At 55.9% G+C, this 18,319-nt stretch overlaps 1 protein-coding gene across 1 annotated transcript; it reads right to left on the bottom strand.

Moving 5' to 3' along the window:
- Positions 1–2,145: 2,145 nt before the first annotated feature.
- On the bottom strand, positions 2,146–14,861 carry Scrt2 (scratch family transcriptional repressor 2). The gene is made up of 2 exons (XM_042694493.1): positions 14,729–14,861; positions 2,146–2,975 (listed from the first exon to the last, which is right to left on the bottom strand). The coding sequence occupies exons 1-2, from the start codon at positions 14,859–14,861 to the stop codon at positions 2,146–2,148; spliced, it is 963 nt and encodes a 320-aa protein (XP_042550427.1).
- Between the last annotated feature and the right edge of the window lie 3,458 nt (positions 14,862–18,319).

The raw sequence follows: 18,319 nt of genomic DNA, 5'->3' as shown, positions 1-18,319 counted from the left end.
GTTGTATTTCTTTGGCTGGTGTAGGCAAGTTGAATGGAACTGTTTAAGGAGAGACACAATTAGTGTCAGATTAGTCACAGGCTCCACCCTTCACTAATGTCTCAAGGGAATTTATAACACAAGGGACATTCCCTTGTGTTATAATCTGGATCTTATTTTATTTGAAGAATATTTCTTATTGAGGATGCCCTAAGACCATGTGGCCGCTACAAGCAGTCTAGATGACAGAGGGGGGGGAGGAGAGAGAGAGAGAGAGAGAGAATCTAGCTGTAAAGAGGGGCCCTACCCTTTCCCCCCTCACAAGGTTGTCTAGAAGCGCTGGTGAGTGGCCAAAGTCCCTTTAATATCCCTGAATTGCGTTACAAGTAATACTGCTGAAGGTAGGGAAGGGTTTGGGGATGGGGGTAGGGGTGAAGGAGGGAGGGGGAGCGCCAAGCGCTCATACAAAATATGGCCAAAAGGCTTAGCATGCATGGAAAATTATTGCTGTCAGAAGTTCCTATTTACAGGATCAACACCCTCCATAATTGCTTCTGCGACCCCACTCTCCCACCATCCCGGCTGCCTCCCTTCCCGTGGGCCCCCAGCTCCCTCCATCCCCACAGAAGCCCTCGAGAAGGCCTCCCGCACCGGGGGACCCCTCCAGTCTCCACCCTCCTTTGTGGCTAGAGTGCGGGAGACCGGACTGGAGTCAGCCTGCCGGGGCGGGGCGGGGCGGGGCGGCGGGAGGCAGGGGCGTGTGCTTAAAGCAGAGGGGGCCGGGCCCGTGCGCGGAGGTGTGTGCTTCGGTCCTCGCCCGGGCATGCAAAAGCGCGGCGGAGGAGGTAGTGGCAGCCACGGGCGGGTGTCTGGCAGCCCGAGCCCCTCTGCCCGGGAGAGTTGCATAGACGTGGCCGGGAGGGAGAACGCTCCTCCCCGGGAGCGGGCCAGAGGCCCCAGCGGGGTCCGGGGCTCAGTCGGTCCCTGGAACCTGGGGTCCCTCGAGAAGAGGAATAAATAAGAATCACTCCGGGCTCCCTGGAGCGGGAGTGGGAGGGCTCAGCAGGGCGGGGACCTGCCCCGTGACCGGACCTCCTGAAGCCCCCTCCTCTCCCTCCCCTCCAGCCGAGGGTCGACGTGGGCCCTCCCCCTTCCGATCAAGGTCAGGCCCGACGAGGGCGGGGCTCCTCCCAGATTTGGGGAGACGGGCTGCCCAGTATGGCCTTTGCCTCTGGCTTCCCCAGCTGGCTTCCTGACCTCCCAGTCCAGCCGGGAAAGCCAGACTGTCCCTGGGTGAAGCCAAGAGATTAAATAGAATAATAAATAGATAAATAAATAAATACACAAATAAATAAGTGGAGGGGCCCAGGCAGGCAGACAAAAGGGACGGGCATCGGTGAGGTGCTCCGGGCCTCCCCTAGCAAATACGGAGGGGAGCCTGCAGTCAAGGGGGTGGGGAAAGTGCTCAGAGACTCGGGGAGACGACGGGTCTGGGTAGGGAGGGGGGGGCTGTCCTGGGGCGAGAGGGACCAGGACCCCGAACTGACCCTCAAGTTGCACTATATTAGGCAAACTCCTGGGAGGCATGAGAGAGGAAGGGATGGGAGGGCACTGTGGGAAGAGGGTCAGAAATGCGGGTAAGGGCATGAACAGCTGGTCCTAAGGCCCTGGCATAGAGGAGGGGGGAAGACTGGTGGACACTAATCAGGGTGAGGATTCGCGCCCCAGGTGGACACACAAGGAAACTCAGCAGAGGCCTGAGGTTGGATGGGAGGTGGGGGTGGGGGTGGGGTGCGGAACCTGTATCATCCTAGTATGGATAGGGGAAACTGAGGCAGGCATGGGCGTCAAGGGTAGCACTGGGCCTTTGATTGGGGCCTCCACTAGAGGGGGGGGGCGGTCAGAGGCGAGAAGGCAGGACTTAAAGTTAGAAGGCGAGATTTCGGGCTGGGGGGGGGGAGAGGAAAAGGATAGCGATGCGGACTTGGTGCCTGAGTTGGGAGCCTCGAAGGCGCGGACGGCGGGGAGAGGGAGGAGTGTGTGTCAAGATCCCAGTGGTGTGGGGAGGAAAGGAGACAAGGCCGGCAGCGAGTGGTGGGCCGGAAGGGGCGTGGACGAGGGGGATGCGGCGGGAGGGGGGGGAGCGGGCTCTGCGGGCCGCAGGGCTCAGCTGGCGGGGCCGGCGGGGGCCGGCTGCGGCGGCGGCTCGGCGCCCTTGACGCAGGCGGCCTCGCAGTGCTTGTGGAGGTAGGACTTGAGCGCGAAGCTCTTGTCGCACTGGCGACAGCGGTAGTGCTTGAAGGCCGAGTGCGTCTGCATGTGCGCGCGCAGGTTGGAGCGGTCGGCGAAGGCCTTGCCGCAGTGCGCGCAGCCGAACGGCTTCTCGCCGGTGTGCGAGCGCATGTGGCCCTGCAGCAGCCAGGGCCGCGAGAAGGCCTTGCCGCACACGCCGCACTTGTGGCGCAGGTTGTGCGTGAGCACGTGCATGGCGAGCGCGGGCATGGACACGTACGCCTTGCCGCACGTCGGGCATTTGCGCGCCAGCTGGCTGTCCAGGCTGCGGTGCGTCTGCTTGTGGCGGCTCAGGTTCGACGACGTGGCGTACGTCTTGCCGCACTCGGCGCATGCGTGCCGGTGCCCGCCCCCCGCGGGCGCCCCTGCGCGCCCCGCACGCTCCCCCGCGCCGCCGCCGCCCCCTCCGCCGCCGCCGCCGCCGCCGGAGTCCCCCGCCCCCGCCGCCGCGTCCCCACCGCCCCCGCCTCGGCGCCGGCGCGAGCGCCCGTCGGAGATGAAGAAGGCGTCCATGGAGTAGCTGTCGGTCACGGCCGCCTCCCCGCGGAAGTAGCGCGCCGACAGGCTCGACTGCGGGCTCTCGGGGTCGCTGTATTCCTCGGGCGCCACCGGCGGGTAGGCGGGCTCGGAGGGCGCCAGCTCCAGGCCTGGCTTCTGGTCGGCGGCATCGTAGCTGCTGGGCGGCAGGCAGTGCGGAACATAGCCTGGGAGGGCAACAAGGGCACGGTGGTGAGGGGCAGGCCCGGGGGGAGGCTTCCTGGGGCGCGCGCTGCCACCTCCCCAGTTTGGCAATGGTGGCGGCTCCTTGGGCCTGCCACCCACAGGGCTCAGGACCCTTATGGCCAGCTGGCCGGGTCCGCATCCTCCCCAGCTACAACAAACTGCCATGTCAGTCCTTGCAGCCCTGGCTTTACCTACTCTTAGGTACGTACAGCCGTGCAGTGAAGGTATTGTTATGATACTCCTTGTGGATGGGGAAGCCGAGGCACAGACGGCCACCCAATCTGTCTAAGCTTACAGCAGTTGAGTAATGGAACTGAGATTAAAATCTTGGCCCATCTTTCGTTCCAAGCATATTCTGCTTACTTTTTTTTTTTGTCGTGGGGCTTGAACTCAAGACGTGGGCGCTGTCCCTGCGCTTTTTCACTCAAGACTGGCACTTTACCACTTTCCTCCTGAGTAGCTAGGATTACAGGTGTGAGCCAGCCCCACTATGTCTGTCTTTCCAGTTTACTGGAGAGGTTGAAACAGGAGTTATCACATGAATCCAGGAGATCAAGGCCAGCCTATGTAACACAGCAAAATCCTGTCTTAAAAATAACTTTTTTTTTTTGGAGGTGCATGCCTACCATCTCGGCACTAGGGAAGATGAGGCAGGCAGATGGTGCATTCCAGGCTAACCTGGGCTACATAGCAAGACCCTAAATATGGAGATGATCTCAAAATAAAACCAACTAAGTAGATAAGCCAACAAAAGTAAATAATTCAAACTTTTTTTTTTTTAAAGGAGTTTGAGGCCTGGGAAAGTGGCTCAGTGGTAGAGTACTTGTTTCACATGCATGAGGCCCTGGGTTCAATTCCTCAACACCACATAAACAGAAAAGGCTGGAAGTGGCACTGTGGCTCAAGTGGTAGAGCGCTCGCCTTGAGCTGAAGAGCTGAGGGACAGTGCCCAGAGTTCAAGCCTCAGGACTGAAAAAAAAAAGGAGTTTGAATGTTCCCTCTCAGGGTCATTGGGTGAAGCATATAAAAACATGATGTTAAAGTAGTACTGTACTATGCTGTTACTGTATCCAGGCTATGCCTGGGTGCTATGCCCAGGTGAACACATATACTAGTCATGAGAAGTAGCTACTATTGCCAGTCTGTTTTAATCTGTGAGGAAACAGAAAAAGCGAGGGGGAGCGCACTATAATTGTGATAAACATGTTAGCTGTTATAATTATTGCTTGTAAGTGATTTTGGTGAAGCGTATTTAATTGTCTGCTTTCCTTAGCTACACTTTTGAGTTCTGGGGCTGGGTCTGTGTGCCTAGCTGGCCTGGGTCACAGCAGATGTGGGATAAATAGATATTGCAAAGATGAACTACAGTCCACCTCGCCCAGCTCTCTGCCTCCAAGGGTTGCTGGAGAAGTTCAAAGGTCAAGAGCTTGGCATGTAATAGCTGCTTCTGAAAGGCAGCTTCAGCCTACTTTCTCCCAAGGCTGGCTCTTGTGCAAGCCTTTTCCAGTCCCCAGTAAGAATGGGCCTCTCCCTCCCCCTCCCCTTCCCACTTAGCTGCAGTTGGGCCAGAAATCCCTTCTGTCATGCTTTGAATGATTGGTACGTGGGCAGGCAGGCTGTCCCAGGGGATTCCATAAGGGCTTCTAGAGGGCAGGGGCCACCTCATCTGTCTTTGCCTCCCGTAGCCTCTTCTGGTCCCAGCACCTTCCCTGGGGACCCTGGGGGCTAGGCTCCTGGGAGAGAGTTCCTGGCAGACATTGAACAAACTTATCATCCTGGCACTTAATTACCAAGTGTTTCCATTGTCCTTTGATTCTGGAGAACAATGGAGGTTAGGCCCTTTACCGAGGTTTTGCAGCTGGGGAATAGCAAAGTGCCATTGCCCTTCTCCATCCGACCCCTGAGCCATGTTACCCCCTCCCCCTGCTGTGAGGTGAGCAGGGGGAAGCTTGGGGAGCCAGACAGTAGGCAGGACATACTGGTCACCCTGCATTCCCTCAAACCTGGCCAACCCAGCCTCCAGGCCCTTGCCTCTCCTCTGGCGTTCAGGACAGTCACGGGGTGAAGTCTGTCCCCTGGCACCCAAGGCCACAGTGTGCCCTTCTTCTCCCTCTGTTGCAGCTGCAGCTGGCTCAGCACCCTCTGCACTCAGAGGGCTGGGCAATCTGATGACCAGTTTGGTAGCAGAGGGCTCTGTGGTCAGAGGCCAAGGGAACAGCAGCGGTGGCATTTTTTTTTTTAAGTCTGGGGAGGGGTGCCTGGCCTCTCAACACCCTATCTCACCTCCCATACCCCTTGATTCTGGAAGACCCCACCCTCCCCAGACCAGAAACCAACCAGCCTGGTGCTAAACTGTGAATGTCCAGGGAGCATTACTTTGGACTGAGTTCACTGCTTGGTGCCCCCACCAGCTGTACTCCTCCCCCACCCCCCATCTTCTCACTGAATCATCACAAGAGCCACTTATTTCAGAGAAGATGACTGAGGTCCAGTGGTGATGCTCAGAGGTAGAGCAGGGATTGTGAACTCTCAGGGGTCCCTGGGGACAGGGAAGGGGGCCATGTGGGGCTGCCTCCTCCTGTCTCCAGGGCCCCATTCACTAAAGTGATTGTTGAGCCAGTGATGGCGATTCACCAGCCATCCTCATCTGCCAGCTGACCAGGCTCCGCTATAGGAGCTCCTGCCTGCCTGCTCTGTGGGACAGACAGGTGGGCACGTGGTCCAGGCCATGGAAGGGAAAAGGATTTGATACCCCAACACAGATTCTAGCTCAATGACTTTGGGAAAGTCATCTATCATTCTGTACCTTGGGTCCTATTTTGTTTTCCTGCCACATGACCCGTGCTTTGTACTGTTACTACAGAACAGTGACATATTGGTTAAAAGCATAACTTTGGTGCCAGATTGCCCCCTACCAGTCCTAGCTACATGGCTTTGGCCATTGGTCTTTCCTTTCCTTCCCTCCCTCCTTCTCTTTCCTTCCTTCCTTCCCTTTCTGATCCTGGGGCTTGAACTCAGGTCTTGGCTGGGCACTGTCCCTGAGCCTCTTTGTGCTCATGGCTAGACTACTTGAACCATGGCTCTACTTCTGGCTTTTTGGTAGTTAATTGGAGATAAGAGTCTCACAAACTTTCCTTTCTGGGGTGGCCTAAAACTGTGATTCTCAGATCTCAGCCTCTTGACTAGCTAAGATTATGGATGTGAGCCCTGATACCTGGCTTTATCCTCTCTTCCTCCTTCTCTCCTTCCCTCCCTCCACCCCTTCCTTCCTTATTTTTATCCTCAGTGCTGGGGATGGAAGCCAGGGCTTCATGTGTATGAGGCAAGGGCTCAACCACTGAACTATATCCTTGGCCCATAACTGTGACTTCAGACAAAAGATTTAACTTCTGTGCCACTACCCCATTTTTCAGATGAGGACACCAGAGCCTGGGTCCTGCAGAAGGTAAGCCTAAGCCAGGATTTTTTATTTTTTTTTGGGGGGGGGGAGTGTTCTGGTTGTGGGGTCTGAACTCTGGGCCTGGGCGCTGAGCTCTTCAGCTCAAGGCTAGCGCTCTACCACTTGAGCCACAGAGCCACTTCCGGCTTTTTTCTGCTTATGTGGTGCTGAGGAACCGAACCCAGGGCCTCATACATGCAAGGCAAGCACTCTACCAGTGAGCCACCTTCCCAGCCCCTGAGCCAGGATTTTGTAAAAGCCCCACCGTGGTAATACATGTTGACTGTTCTGACCAACAGGTTCTGTGCTGCAGTTCTCTTGGCGTCTGCCTGGCATATCTTTCTCTTTCCTTTCTGGGCCTGTTTCCTCATCAGGATGTGTGATTTCCTCATCCTGTTCTGGGAGAAAACTGGTGCACAGCAGGCAGCCCTTGCTGGAGTGTGCATTCTGCTGTTGGTGCCATCTGCTGGTAGCCGGCAGCACTGCATCACCTCAAACTGGATGCTGGAAGCTTTCTATACAAATTGGTGTGCCTTAAACAAGGACTATTCATTTGCTTTAGAGATGCATGTGGAATTTCTTCCAGAACAGGCATTGCTGGTGCAGACCTGATGCCTAGTGGATGTAAATTGGACATTATTGAGAGTCACGAATGACTTTTTTTTTTGTCGGTTGTGGGGCTTGAACTCTGGGTTTGGTGCTAACCCTGGGCTCTTCAGCTCAAGGCGAGTGCTCTACCGCTTGAGCCACAGCACCACTTCTGGTTTTCTAGTGGTTTATTAGAGTTAAGAGTCTCACGGATTTTCCTGCAGGCTGGCTTTGAACTGCAATCTTCAGATCTCAGCCTCTGGAATAGCTAGGATTACAAGGGGAGCCACTGGCGCCTGGCTGAATGACAGTTTTTATGGTCATGCTAGGATTAGGTACCTTCCTTTGTGATGGTGACCAGGTTGCTTAACCCCTCTGGGCTCAGTATGTACAAGAAGAAGGTTGACTCTGTGCATCATGGATAAATTGGTGTTTCTCTCTACTGCTCTTTGTGGCCTCCATTCCTTGCTTATCCAGTTCTGCCCTGTGTGTCCTCAGGCAAGTGATTCAACCTCTGCTTGCCCATCTGAAGAAGGGAGTCCCTAAAAACACTGGATGAATTGGTGCGTGTAAATGTTTACCTGATACCAGGCACACAATTGGTAGCTTCTTGAGCTGTTACTATCATTGTTGTCATTATTATCTTTACATTTTTTGGTGATTCAGAAATATACACAGTTCTCTTGGGCAAGCCACCTCCCCTCTCTGGGACTCAACCCTGGAGAATCCTATAGGACACCCTATGCATGGAACTCAGACAGGTTTGAAGTGTCTTCCTTTGCCTCCAGGATGATGGCTGAACTACTTGTCCTCCAGCTGACAAGTGGAGACAGGTCTCTTTTGTCCTGAGTCCCACAAAGACAGGAAGGAACTGGGACCCTGGCAAGGTGACCTTGGGCAGGTTGTACTGCCTCTCTGGGCTGAAATCTTCCATTTAAGGAGCAGAAAGCAGAGTCATCCTTAACATGGAGCCTTTGGGAAGGGCCCAGAGACATGCTGGAGATGGATCCATGTCACCTGCAGGTGACTGTTTTTCCCTGCCCAGACTTGATGGTTTAGATGAAAGGGCTGGAAACCGTTCAACAACATAATTTTGGTGCTAAAGGAGTTGTGGACGTGAGGTTTAGGAGAATTCACAGCCTGCAGACACTGTGGCCCACTACTGTATGATTCTAGATGGCATGGGGACCCGCAACAAGTCCTTCGGGGATCCCTGTCCTGGCAGCCGGCACAGCCATGCTGAGGAACTGGCGCTGTACTGTGCTGGAGGCTGGCAAGGGTGGAGGATGGATCCCAGCTCCCTGGAGGGGACAGCACGCTTGAACTTCCAAAGCCTGTGTTTTCTCTGAACAACCTGAGAGGGTGTGGGGGCCTGCTGGGGAAAGAGAGTGTCACCTGGGGGTTGAGCTGTGTTTTTCTTTTTCTTTTTTTCACTCGCACCATTCGGATAGAGGTGTTGGGACAGGGAGAAGCTGTTCTGGAAAATGCTGGGCACTTAGTAAAATTTCGTAAATAATACCTAACAGGACAAATACTTATGGAGCACTTACTATATGCAAGCTTCCTGGTAAGTGATTTATACATGTTAGTTCAAGTCTAAGGTCACATCCCTCTGTGCCCTTCCTGTGGAGAGACAGAGCCTGGAGAGGGGCCTTGGCCCACCTCGAGTTATAGAACAAGCACTCACCACAGCCCTTGCAGGCGCCCTCTTCTTCTTAATGGAGAGAGAACTCTCTTTCCCAGTTTCTCCCAAACTCCTCTGGTGCCAAGTTTCCTCCAGGGAATTTCTCATCCCAATCCCATTTCCCTGTCCCTGAGATGTGCAGGAAGAGAGGGGTTTGGGGAGCCAGATTCCGAGGAAGCAGTGCTCCCAAGGAGGTCCCCCCTGCCAGGCAGGGATGCAGGGGCTGCCTGCACGCGTCTATTTACAGCTGCTTCTTGCTGTGCCAGGGCCTCGGGCCTCAAGAATCAGCTCCAGCCAGCTGAGCAGAAAGCCAGGTCTGTCAGCAGCAAAGCAGGATAAAAATAGTTTCTCCTGTCTGCGCACAGAGCTGGGCAAAGGGGCTGGGTACCTCCCCCTCCCCCTATTATATAGCATCTTTGTTAGAGGCTCCCTGGGCACTGGACCAGAAATGACACCCACCTCCTCTGAAGGCCTAGCAGCTGGTACTTCTGCCCACGGGGGAGGAGCCCTGCGTCCACACAAGGAGAGGACAGAGTTGATAGCTGGCTTGGCATGACTGGGGCTGATGCACACTGACCCAGGCTTGGGGGGCTTCTAGAGAATTCCAAAGCTCCTTGCCACTTCCACTGCTTCCTGGAATCCCCCTTATTCTAGTCCTTTTGTGACTGTGACCCAATTCCTGCAGGCCTCACAGGGAGGTCCATGGCTCTGCGGGAAGCAGTTGGGAGGACTTTTCAAGGGGGCACATGGACAGAGGTGTGAGGGGCTTAAAGTCACAAGTCACTGGGCCATGGATGCTGGAGGAGCTTCCTGTCCCCCCTCACTCCCTTCCTCCCTGGTTGGGGACAGGAGTTCTGAAACAGCCTCTTCTGGGGCTCCTTCTAGAAGCAGTGTCTTGCTGCCAGTGCTCTACTCCTCTCAGCCCCTCCCTGCCCTCAAAGGCTGTGGTCAGAGGGCCTGTCCCCCCAAAAAAAATAGATGTTTGGAAGTACAGTATTTTTACAATAAAAACATATTAAAAATAAAAAAAAGAAGGCTGGCAGTAGACACTTCACTCCGGTGAGACCACGTCTGGGAAGGAGGCCAAGAGATCTGGGGAGCCCCATCTCTCTCAGTAGTACTTCACCCTGCCCCCTAGGGAGCCCCCAGGCTGGAAGGGGGGAGTCTAGAAGGTGTGGGCAGAGCATGGACCAGAAGGAGTGGCTGGCTCTACTAGTGAGGCTTTTGTGATTTCTGGCGCCCTATTTTGTCTCTGCAGACGACAGTGCAGCCTCCTGACCACCCTGTCTCTGTGTGTGCGTGTGTGTGTGTGTGTGTGTGTGTGTGTGTGTGTGGCCTGAGAGCCTCTAGGCCATATATGTTGTGGCCAGCATAGGACTTGGTGTCGGGTCCCATCCTCCAGCTCTCTTTGCTTGGGAACCATAGGCCCCCTCAGGTTCCACACCTGTCATGGGCCCTGCTATTCCACATTTCTATGAAGCCCTGCTAACTCATAGGAAAATCAGACTTCTGAATTCTCAGAAAGTCAGAGCTGGAAAGACATCAGGGTCATGTTCAGCTGCTCTGTTTTCTGAGAAACTAAGGCCAGGGACACCCAGGGGGCTCATGGTGGGGCTGAATTGAGCCCAGCCAGATTTGAGAGTGGATCCACACATGATCTTGGGCTGGAAATTGGACACACACACACACACACATTCAAGTATTGGAGTTTGAACTCAAGGACTTGTGCTTGCTAGGCAGGCACTCTGCCACTGAGCCACACTTCCAGCCCTTTTTTGTGCTGATAATTTTTGAGATAGGGTCTCACTTCCTGCCTGAATTGAATGCCTGTGCGGTCACCTGCTTTTTATAGGCTTCCTGTTGTGGTTAGGATAATAGGCATGAGCCACTGGGTCCAGCTTTTGGTGGACAAGGAGTCTCCTGGACTTCTCTACCTGGTCTGACCTAGATCCACAAACCTTCCCAACTCAGCTTCTCAATTAGTTAAGATTATAGGTATACTCTACCAGGATGCTAGACATGAATCTTAACCCTAGACCCAGAATCTTGACCTGGACCAGTTCCTAGCCATTGAAATGTAAACCTGGGTTTGTCCTGGATTTCAGACCTGGTCCTATAACCCTAGACACTGGCCTTGGACCTAGAGTTTGGGCCTGGTCCTGGAACTGAAGTTGGACATTGGACCTGGACTTCAGACATGTCTTTCACCTGGATCTTGAGTATGAACCTTGAGTATGCTTCCCCTAGAAGCAGCTTGATCAGCAGATGGGCCTACTGTGTGTTCTTGGGCATCCCCTCCCAGCCTTTTCTTTGCTGAGGGATTGGGGAAGCCCATTTATATCCCTTCTCCCTCAGGGACTTCCCAAGGTGCATCGTAGATGGGCAGTAGCTGGGGCTGCTAGGCTGGGCTGTCAGGCCTGGCCTGGATCGTCTCCCTGGCGCCATCAGGCAAGGAGAGGAAGCAGGAGCTGGTCTAATGTCAACTAGATAAGCCCATGGGTAGGACAGGAGAGCTTCCTCGGCCAGCCGCCGGGGGAGGCCTAATGCAGCTGCAGAGGGCAGACAACTGCCTTATTGGATTGCCATTGATTCCTCATTGGCCAGGGTTGGATGCACTCAGAGGACATGGGGGCAGGCCAGGACTCGGTGCAGAGGGAGGCCTGCCCTGCTCCCAGCTAGAGTTTTGCGTTAAGTGTGAGAAAGGGAAGGGTCACTCTGGGGGATGCCCTTGGTGGGGATCTGTGGAAACCATCAGTATGCAAGTGGACAAGCAACACCTCCTCTGGAATGGCTGAGAGTCCAGTATCACCCCAGATGGAGGCCTAGGATTGGCTGGGGTGGCCTTGGTGGGGTCAGAGGGCGAGGTTCTATGGGGAGGGAGGGATAGGGGAATGTGAATTGGCACCTCATAGAGAGGCATCTGTGCTCAGAGCCACTCAAAAGAGGAAGGGAAGGCTCCAGGGAGTCAGCAATCAGTAGTGGAATGCCAGGGGCATGAGAGATATTGGAGAAGATGGTAGGTTGGAGCTCACCCCCTTCTTCTAAGAGCTTTTCTCAATTGGGGGTATCCCTTCCCTATTTCTGAGATTCTGTGGGCTTGAGGTCAACATGGAACCCAGACACACCTGCTGTACTTTTTCCCTGCCAGGTGACAGAAGCTGAAAAGGGAGGGAGTGGGAAGCAGAGAGGAGGGGGGAGAGGGAGAGAAGTGGGGGAGAGAAGGTGGAGGAGGAGGAAGAGGAATCCAGGAAGTCTGCCATTCTCATTCCCAGAGCTGGGCATGCTCACCTCTCATTTGGGGCCCTGCATCTTTATCAGTTGGGATCCTGATGTTCTTTGACTTCCACCTTTACAGCCCCCCCTCCCCCCACCGCCAAGTCTCCTTCCCACCAGCTCATCCTGACCTAGCAGCCCAAGCTGCAGGAATGGCTTGTAAAAGGATCTTTCTAATAACTAGAACTATCTCCAGCCTCAGGCCCTCCCTCGGCCCTCCCTCCTTCCCCTACTCCTCCTCCCTCCCTCTCCTCATTTCCCCCCTTTGCTCTTTCTCCTTGTTTACCCAGCACACTTACACATGCTGGGAGAGAAAAACGTCGGCTCAGCAATTTTTCACACTTCCCTCAACCGCTCAGCAAGGTTATTTCCGGCAGAGCGGAGACAACGGGGGCACTAGAGCCAGTGGGCTCTGGGAGGACCCTCGGGGCCCTGCCCACCCACCCCCTGGAGCCTGCACTGCCCGTCTGGACCACAGCCGGGGTAGGGGAGAGGTGCCTGCAAGTAGGAAAGTCAGGCATGCCCTGCATCTTCTAGTGTGCCAAGGCTTGTGCTACCTCCAGGTCTCTGGCACTGTGCACAGCAGTCACTGCAGTGGGGGCCAGGTCAGGGGTTCTGTCTTATCTGTGGGGCAGCCTGCAGAGCATGAAGGAAAAAAAAGTGCTCGATCCCAGAAACCTTGCCACCCTCTGCCAGGGTGCATGTTGAGCTGAGTCCCAAGGGAACCCTGCCAGCGGCCTTGCCTTCTGTGAAAGCCTGGCTCTGCGGTGCCCCACACCACACTCGACCTTCACAGAAGCTGAGCTTGTCAAAGTTGGAAGGATGCTTAGTTCATGACATCCCAACTCTTTCACTTGCAGGGAGTCTGAGGGCCAGAGAAAGGAAGGCACCTGCCCAAGGTCACACAGCAAGCCAGGGTGAGAAGCCAGGGCTCCTGCATCCCAGAGCAGGCGTGTGTCCATCAGAACAGCCCCAGGGCTCCCCAGAGGCCCAGAAGTTGGCTTTGAGCCCTTTGGGAAAAGGGTGATTCCAGGGTGTCAAACCAGGGGAACCCCCATAGAGGCCCTACTGCTCCCTCTACACTCTCCACCATTCATTCCCAGAGCCTTTTTGCACTGAACTCAAGGCAAGATTTCCCTCCCCAGGAGCAGCAGTTTGGGCTGTGTGGGGAGGGAAGGGTTTCTCCGGTTTCTTCTGCTGGCCTGGGGATGGGATCTAGAGGGCCTGGCAGGAAGCTTGGTGTCCAGCCTTAGGGGATTGTACGCACACTTGCAGAGACCTCCTCATGCCGGCCAGCTCCCAGCACATGGTCCCAGCCTTGTCGTGACTCCAGGTCTACCCTCAGTCCTGCCAGCCCTCACCTAGCCAAACCTCTGGGCTGTCTTCCATAAGCCCTGGGGTCAAGAAGAGAGGACAGGAGAAGAAGGGACCCGGGGGCAGAACAGAAGGGAGTTCTGTTGGGTAGCTGAGGGAGACTAGGGCTGAGGGGCTATGTGTCCCAGATCACTCCTTAACTTCTTTGACCTTGATGAGGTCACAGAGCCTTGGGCCCAGCACCATCGCTCTACCTGACTTGGCAGAGTGATGGAATGTGGGAGTAGTGTTGGAAAACCCTAGGGTGGAAGCTACCACCTTCTGGGACACCAGTCTTTGCCATCTCAGCATCCTCACACCCCACATCCTTAGCCCTTTCTCTCTCTCTCTCTCTCTCTCTCTCTCTCTCTCTCTCTCTCTCTCTCTCTCTCTCTCTCTCTAGCTGATGCTACACGTGATGTCAGATCTTTCAGTATCAAAGCGACTCCTCCTCTCCACGCTTCTGCCCTAGTAGGGGCTATCAGAGGGGAGCCTCTTTGTGATCCCTTGGTGGAGGATGGTGCCCCATGGAAGCAGTCTCCCCTTCTCCCTCCTCCCCAGAGGTCAGCCCCTTTGGACGACCTCTTGTTCCCCAAGCCCTTGTCCCTGCAGGAACTTGCTCTGAGAAGAGAGTATGTGTTGGGGGGAGGGAGGGTAGGGGATGACTTACAAGGAGCAGCAGTGTTGACTGCTGGGGGAGGGGAGAGGAGGGGGAGAAGCTGGGGAAGGAGAGGGAGTGCAGTCCAAGGGAACAAGAACCACTTTAGGGGTACCCCTCCCAGAACCCCCTTCTCTTTGCAGTCCCCAGGACAACCCCAGCCTTTGACAGGCATGTGGCTGAGGGTAACAAAAGAGTTCTTGCGAGGGGTTCTTGGAGCACTTGCTTGGTATTGCGGGGTGGGGGGGCAGGTTTGAAGGGAGGGTGGGTCCCCCAGCGCCCCCCTCCCCCCCAGGGGCTCGCCTCTCCCGGACTGGTAGTCCAGTCCTTGCCCTCTCTTCTACAGGAGGGTGCACCCGGCAGCCAGCCTCCCTCCGCCACGCCGAGGGTATCCCCCAAACTGTCTTGTGAGGTAGCACCCCTATAACGGCCCTTCACGGGCTCCCTGTCTGTCTGCTCTCACCCACCCCGTCCTTCCAGCCCAGGGCTAGGGCCACAACTTTCCAAGTCGGGGGGGGGGGGAGGCGTGGGGATGGGGGGGCTGGCGCGTGGATGCGGGATACGCCGACCAGCGACTTTTCCCTTTGTACCACCCGGCCCCCGCCCCGCCCTCCGGGGCCCCGGAAAGTCCGCGGGGCGCACCGGGCCAGGCCCGAGAGGCCTCCCCCGCGGGCTCCCCGCCGCGCGCGCCCCTCCTCGCGGCCCAAGTTGGGGAGGGCCCGAGCCCCGTCGCACTCACCGTTGTCCCCGGGCGGCCCCCGGGCGCCGGGCAGCACGTAGGCGGTCTCCAAGGGGTGGTAGGTGGGGGCCGGCACCCCGCTGCACTGGAAGCCGTCCGCTTTGATCTTCTTCACCAGGAAGGAGCGCGGCATGGCGCGGCCGGCGGGGGGCTCGGCGGGGGCGCTCGCGGGGGGCTCCGGCGGGGGGCGGCGGCCGCCGGCGCGATTGGCTGTGCGCGCGGGGTTTCAGCACTGGACAGCTCCCAGCGGGCGCGCGGGGCCGGCAGCGGGGACGGCGGCCCCGGCCCCGGCTTCGGCCGCGGCTCCGGCTTCGGCTTCGGCCCCGGATCTGGCTCCGGCTCCGGCCCCGGCTCCGGCTTCGGCTCGGCTCTCGCTCCGGCTCCGGCTTGGCGGCGGCGGCGCGCAGACAGACGACCGCTGGAGCTGTGCTCAGCACTCCGGCTGCCGGCTTTATATGGGACGCGGGCTGGAGGAGATCAGGTGGTCCTCCAGCAATGGAACTGTTCAGCGCTCTAATCCATCAAATGTCCCCCAGGACAATCGCTCCGCACTCGTTCCCCTGAACCGGCGGCGGTGGGGGCAGGCCGGGCGCAGGGAGCGGCGAGCAGGCAGGCAGGAGGGGAGAAAGTGAGGGCGAGAAAGGCACAGAGACGGAGAAAGGGGAGTGTGTGTGTGTGTGTGTGTGTGTGTGTGCGCGCGTGAAAGAGAGAGAGAGAGAGAGGCTGAAAAAGGTAGAAATAGAAACAGAGAGACCAAGAGAAGGACAAAAAAGACGCAAGAGAGCAGCACGGAGAGAAGAAAGACCGCGATGGAGAAAGTAGCAACGCACTCCGGCACCCGCGGGAGGAAGAGGGAGATCAAGACACACAAAAAGAAAGACCCCCGCCCGCGGAGAGGGTGCAAAGGAAAGTGCAGAGTGCAGGGGGAAGCCGAGGGGAGCCGAGGGCAAGCACTCCCAAGCGTGGGGTCCAGGCACATGGGGACCCAGGGAAGGGGGGCCCATCAGCAGCCACCCTGCCTGCAGTCCCCTCCCGCTGCCCCAGTTCTGAAGTGGGCAGTGTGGATGCCCAGCCTTAACTACAGGAAGTTACCCCCACCCCGCCCCCAGCTTGGATTCTCGCTGGAGCCCCCTATTGGGTTTGGGGTTCAACTTTCTATTTCCCGGACAGGTGGGGGGAGCAAGTCGCCCATGCCAACGCCGGCCCCGTCCTGTTCCGGTGCCTAGCCCAGGCGAGCAGCGGCTGCAAGAGGAAGAGAAAATCGTCCAGTAATTAATTTCCCTGCGGCCGGGGGGGTGGTGGTTTTGACACATCCGAGGCTGTGTCTTTCCCTGAAGCGGGGAGCAGACAATAGAGACACGTGGACTGGGAAGGGAGAGGGGGGAGGGAGGGGGAGCGGGGCTCCTGCTGGAACTCTGCAGGTCAGCTCCTTTGTCTCTGGAAGGATCTCAGCAGACCTTCTACCCCCCCACTCCCCAATTCTGGTCCAAGCCCGAGGGAGCCCCCATGTCTTGGCAGTACTAAGGTAGCAGAACTCAGCTCTCTGCCCAGAAGCTGCTGGGCAAAGCTCTGGGGCAGGGAGCCAGCCTCAGTAAGAGTGGGCTGGCCAGTGTACAGAGTCCAGCATTGGAACCTCTCGGTGCCAGGCTCCCTGCCAATGGCAGTCTGTTGATTGGTACTAAGCGGATGGGGCGAGGAGGGATGGCCTTTAGGGCTGGATCCTCCCAAACCAGGTGGTAGTTAAGACCCAGAGAGGGCATGATGGTAATGGAGGTCACAAAGTCAACAGCAATTTCCAGAGACCTCAATGTGCTTTGATTCTGTGAAGTTAGGAGTTATGGTGGCCTTGAAAGTGTGGCTTCGAATGCTTAGAATAAAATTTGAGTCCCACTGGGCACTAGTGGCTCACCCCTGAAATTCTTGGTACTCAGACACTGTGTGAGATTCCTAACTCCAGTTAACCACCAAAAAGCCTTAAGCAAAAGTTAAGACAAACTAGGTAGCTCATGCCTATAATCCTAGCTACTCAGGAGGCTGAGATCTGAGGATCATGGTTCAAAACCAGCCCTGCCAGGAAAATCTGTGAGACTCATCTCCAATTAACCACTAGAAAACTGGAAGTGGCACTGTGGCTCAAGTGGTAGAGCACTCGCTGAAGAGCTCAAGGACAGTGTTCAGGCCCAGAATTCAAGCCTCATGACCGACTGAAGAAAAAAAAAAAAGCCAGAAGTGGACCTGTGGCTTAAGTGATAGAGACAGCCTTAAGCATGAAAGTTAAGAGACAGCACCCAGTTACTGGTTCAAGCCCCAGTACACACACACACACACACACACACACACACACACACACACACACACACACACACACACACACACACACACACAGAGTCAGCCATTTGGTGCCAGGATCTTGCCTGGAAGTCCCTGCCCACCTTCCTAGGACCTGGGACTTTTTTTCACTTCAGTTGCTGAGAGGGGGCTAGGGTACACAGAGCCATAGTGAATGTCTGCATCCTCTAGGACAGCCACATGAGCCTGTGGCTAGATCTTTAGGCCTGCTGTCCTCTTGGCCTCTGTGCAGAACATTCCTCCTTCCACTGTACCCCTTCTGCACCCCAGAGACCCCTGCTTATCTCAGGGCTCATCTGAGACTTTTATCCCTCCAGAAGCTGTCTCCAGCTTCCTTCTTTGTAGACCAAGCCAGCTTCCCCTTCCGTCCCCACATAGACTCTGTCCCACGTGTGGCTTGGTGTGCAGGAGCATCTCCCAGCCTTTCCGCTTCCTGTGGTAGAAACTGGGGAAGGGGTCCCTGCTTGTAGGATGGGAATATGGGTTGCTGCCTCATGCATATTGGGAGCATTACCAGAGTTACTCATTACCATTAGAGGCTTTGGAATGGTAGCTGACATAGAGTAGTTGCTCAGGGTACCTGAGTTCACTCCCTACAATGGTGCCTGTAGCATCCAGCATTTATTTCCTGTGATTATGGGAAGCTGTGGAGGAAGGAGTGAACTGGTACCGCTGGTCCCTGCAGTCCTGGAGATGACATCCAAGGGACAATGGATGCACCCTCAACAGGAAAAGCTTACGTTAGTACTGGCCTTTTAAGGCTTGTTTCATTGCTTGGTGCTAGATGGGAAACAGCACATGCTGATCAATGAGGGAAATGTGGTCTTTAGATGGGGTGACTAGGAAAATGTCTCTTGGGAGAAGAATATTTGAACCAAGACTTGAGCCAGCCATGGAGAAGCAATGAAAAGAGTATTCTGGACAAAACCTGTACATGTTCAAAGGCCCCAAGTCAGGGCTGAACATGGAGAGGAGATGAGGACAGGATGTTGGCAGGACTGGAACCCAGAGGTGCTCAGTGTGCTCACTAAACCCGGGATGGATAGATGGATGAGTGAGTGAATGAATGAGTTTCAGTCCATCTATCACTGTAGACTGCAGCTATAACTAGGTGGCCTTATTTGCTGAAGATAACTTCTTGTTGCTGGAATAGAGTGATCTATCTGCTGGGTCATGTAGCATTTTTCATGGAACAGCCATATTTTAGGTCTGTGCTGGGTTCTGGGAATCTCTGTCGCTTAG

This window comes from Dipodomys spectabilis, unplaced genomic scaffold, assembly GCF_019054845.1.
Source record: "Dipodomys spectabilis isolate Male_0828 unplaced genomic scaffold, ASM1905484v1 ptg000175l, whole genome shotgun sequence".
Taxonomy (NCBI): domain Eukaryota; kingdom Metazoa; phylum Chordata; class Mammalia; order Rodentia; family Heteromyidae; genus Dipodomys; species Dipodomys spectabilis.
Note: the sequence above shows the minus strand (reverse complement) of the source record. Positions and strands in the feature narration are given on the sequence as shown.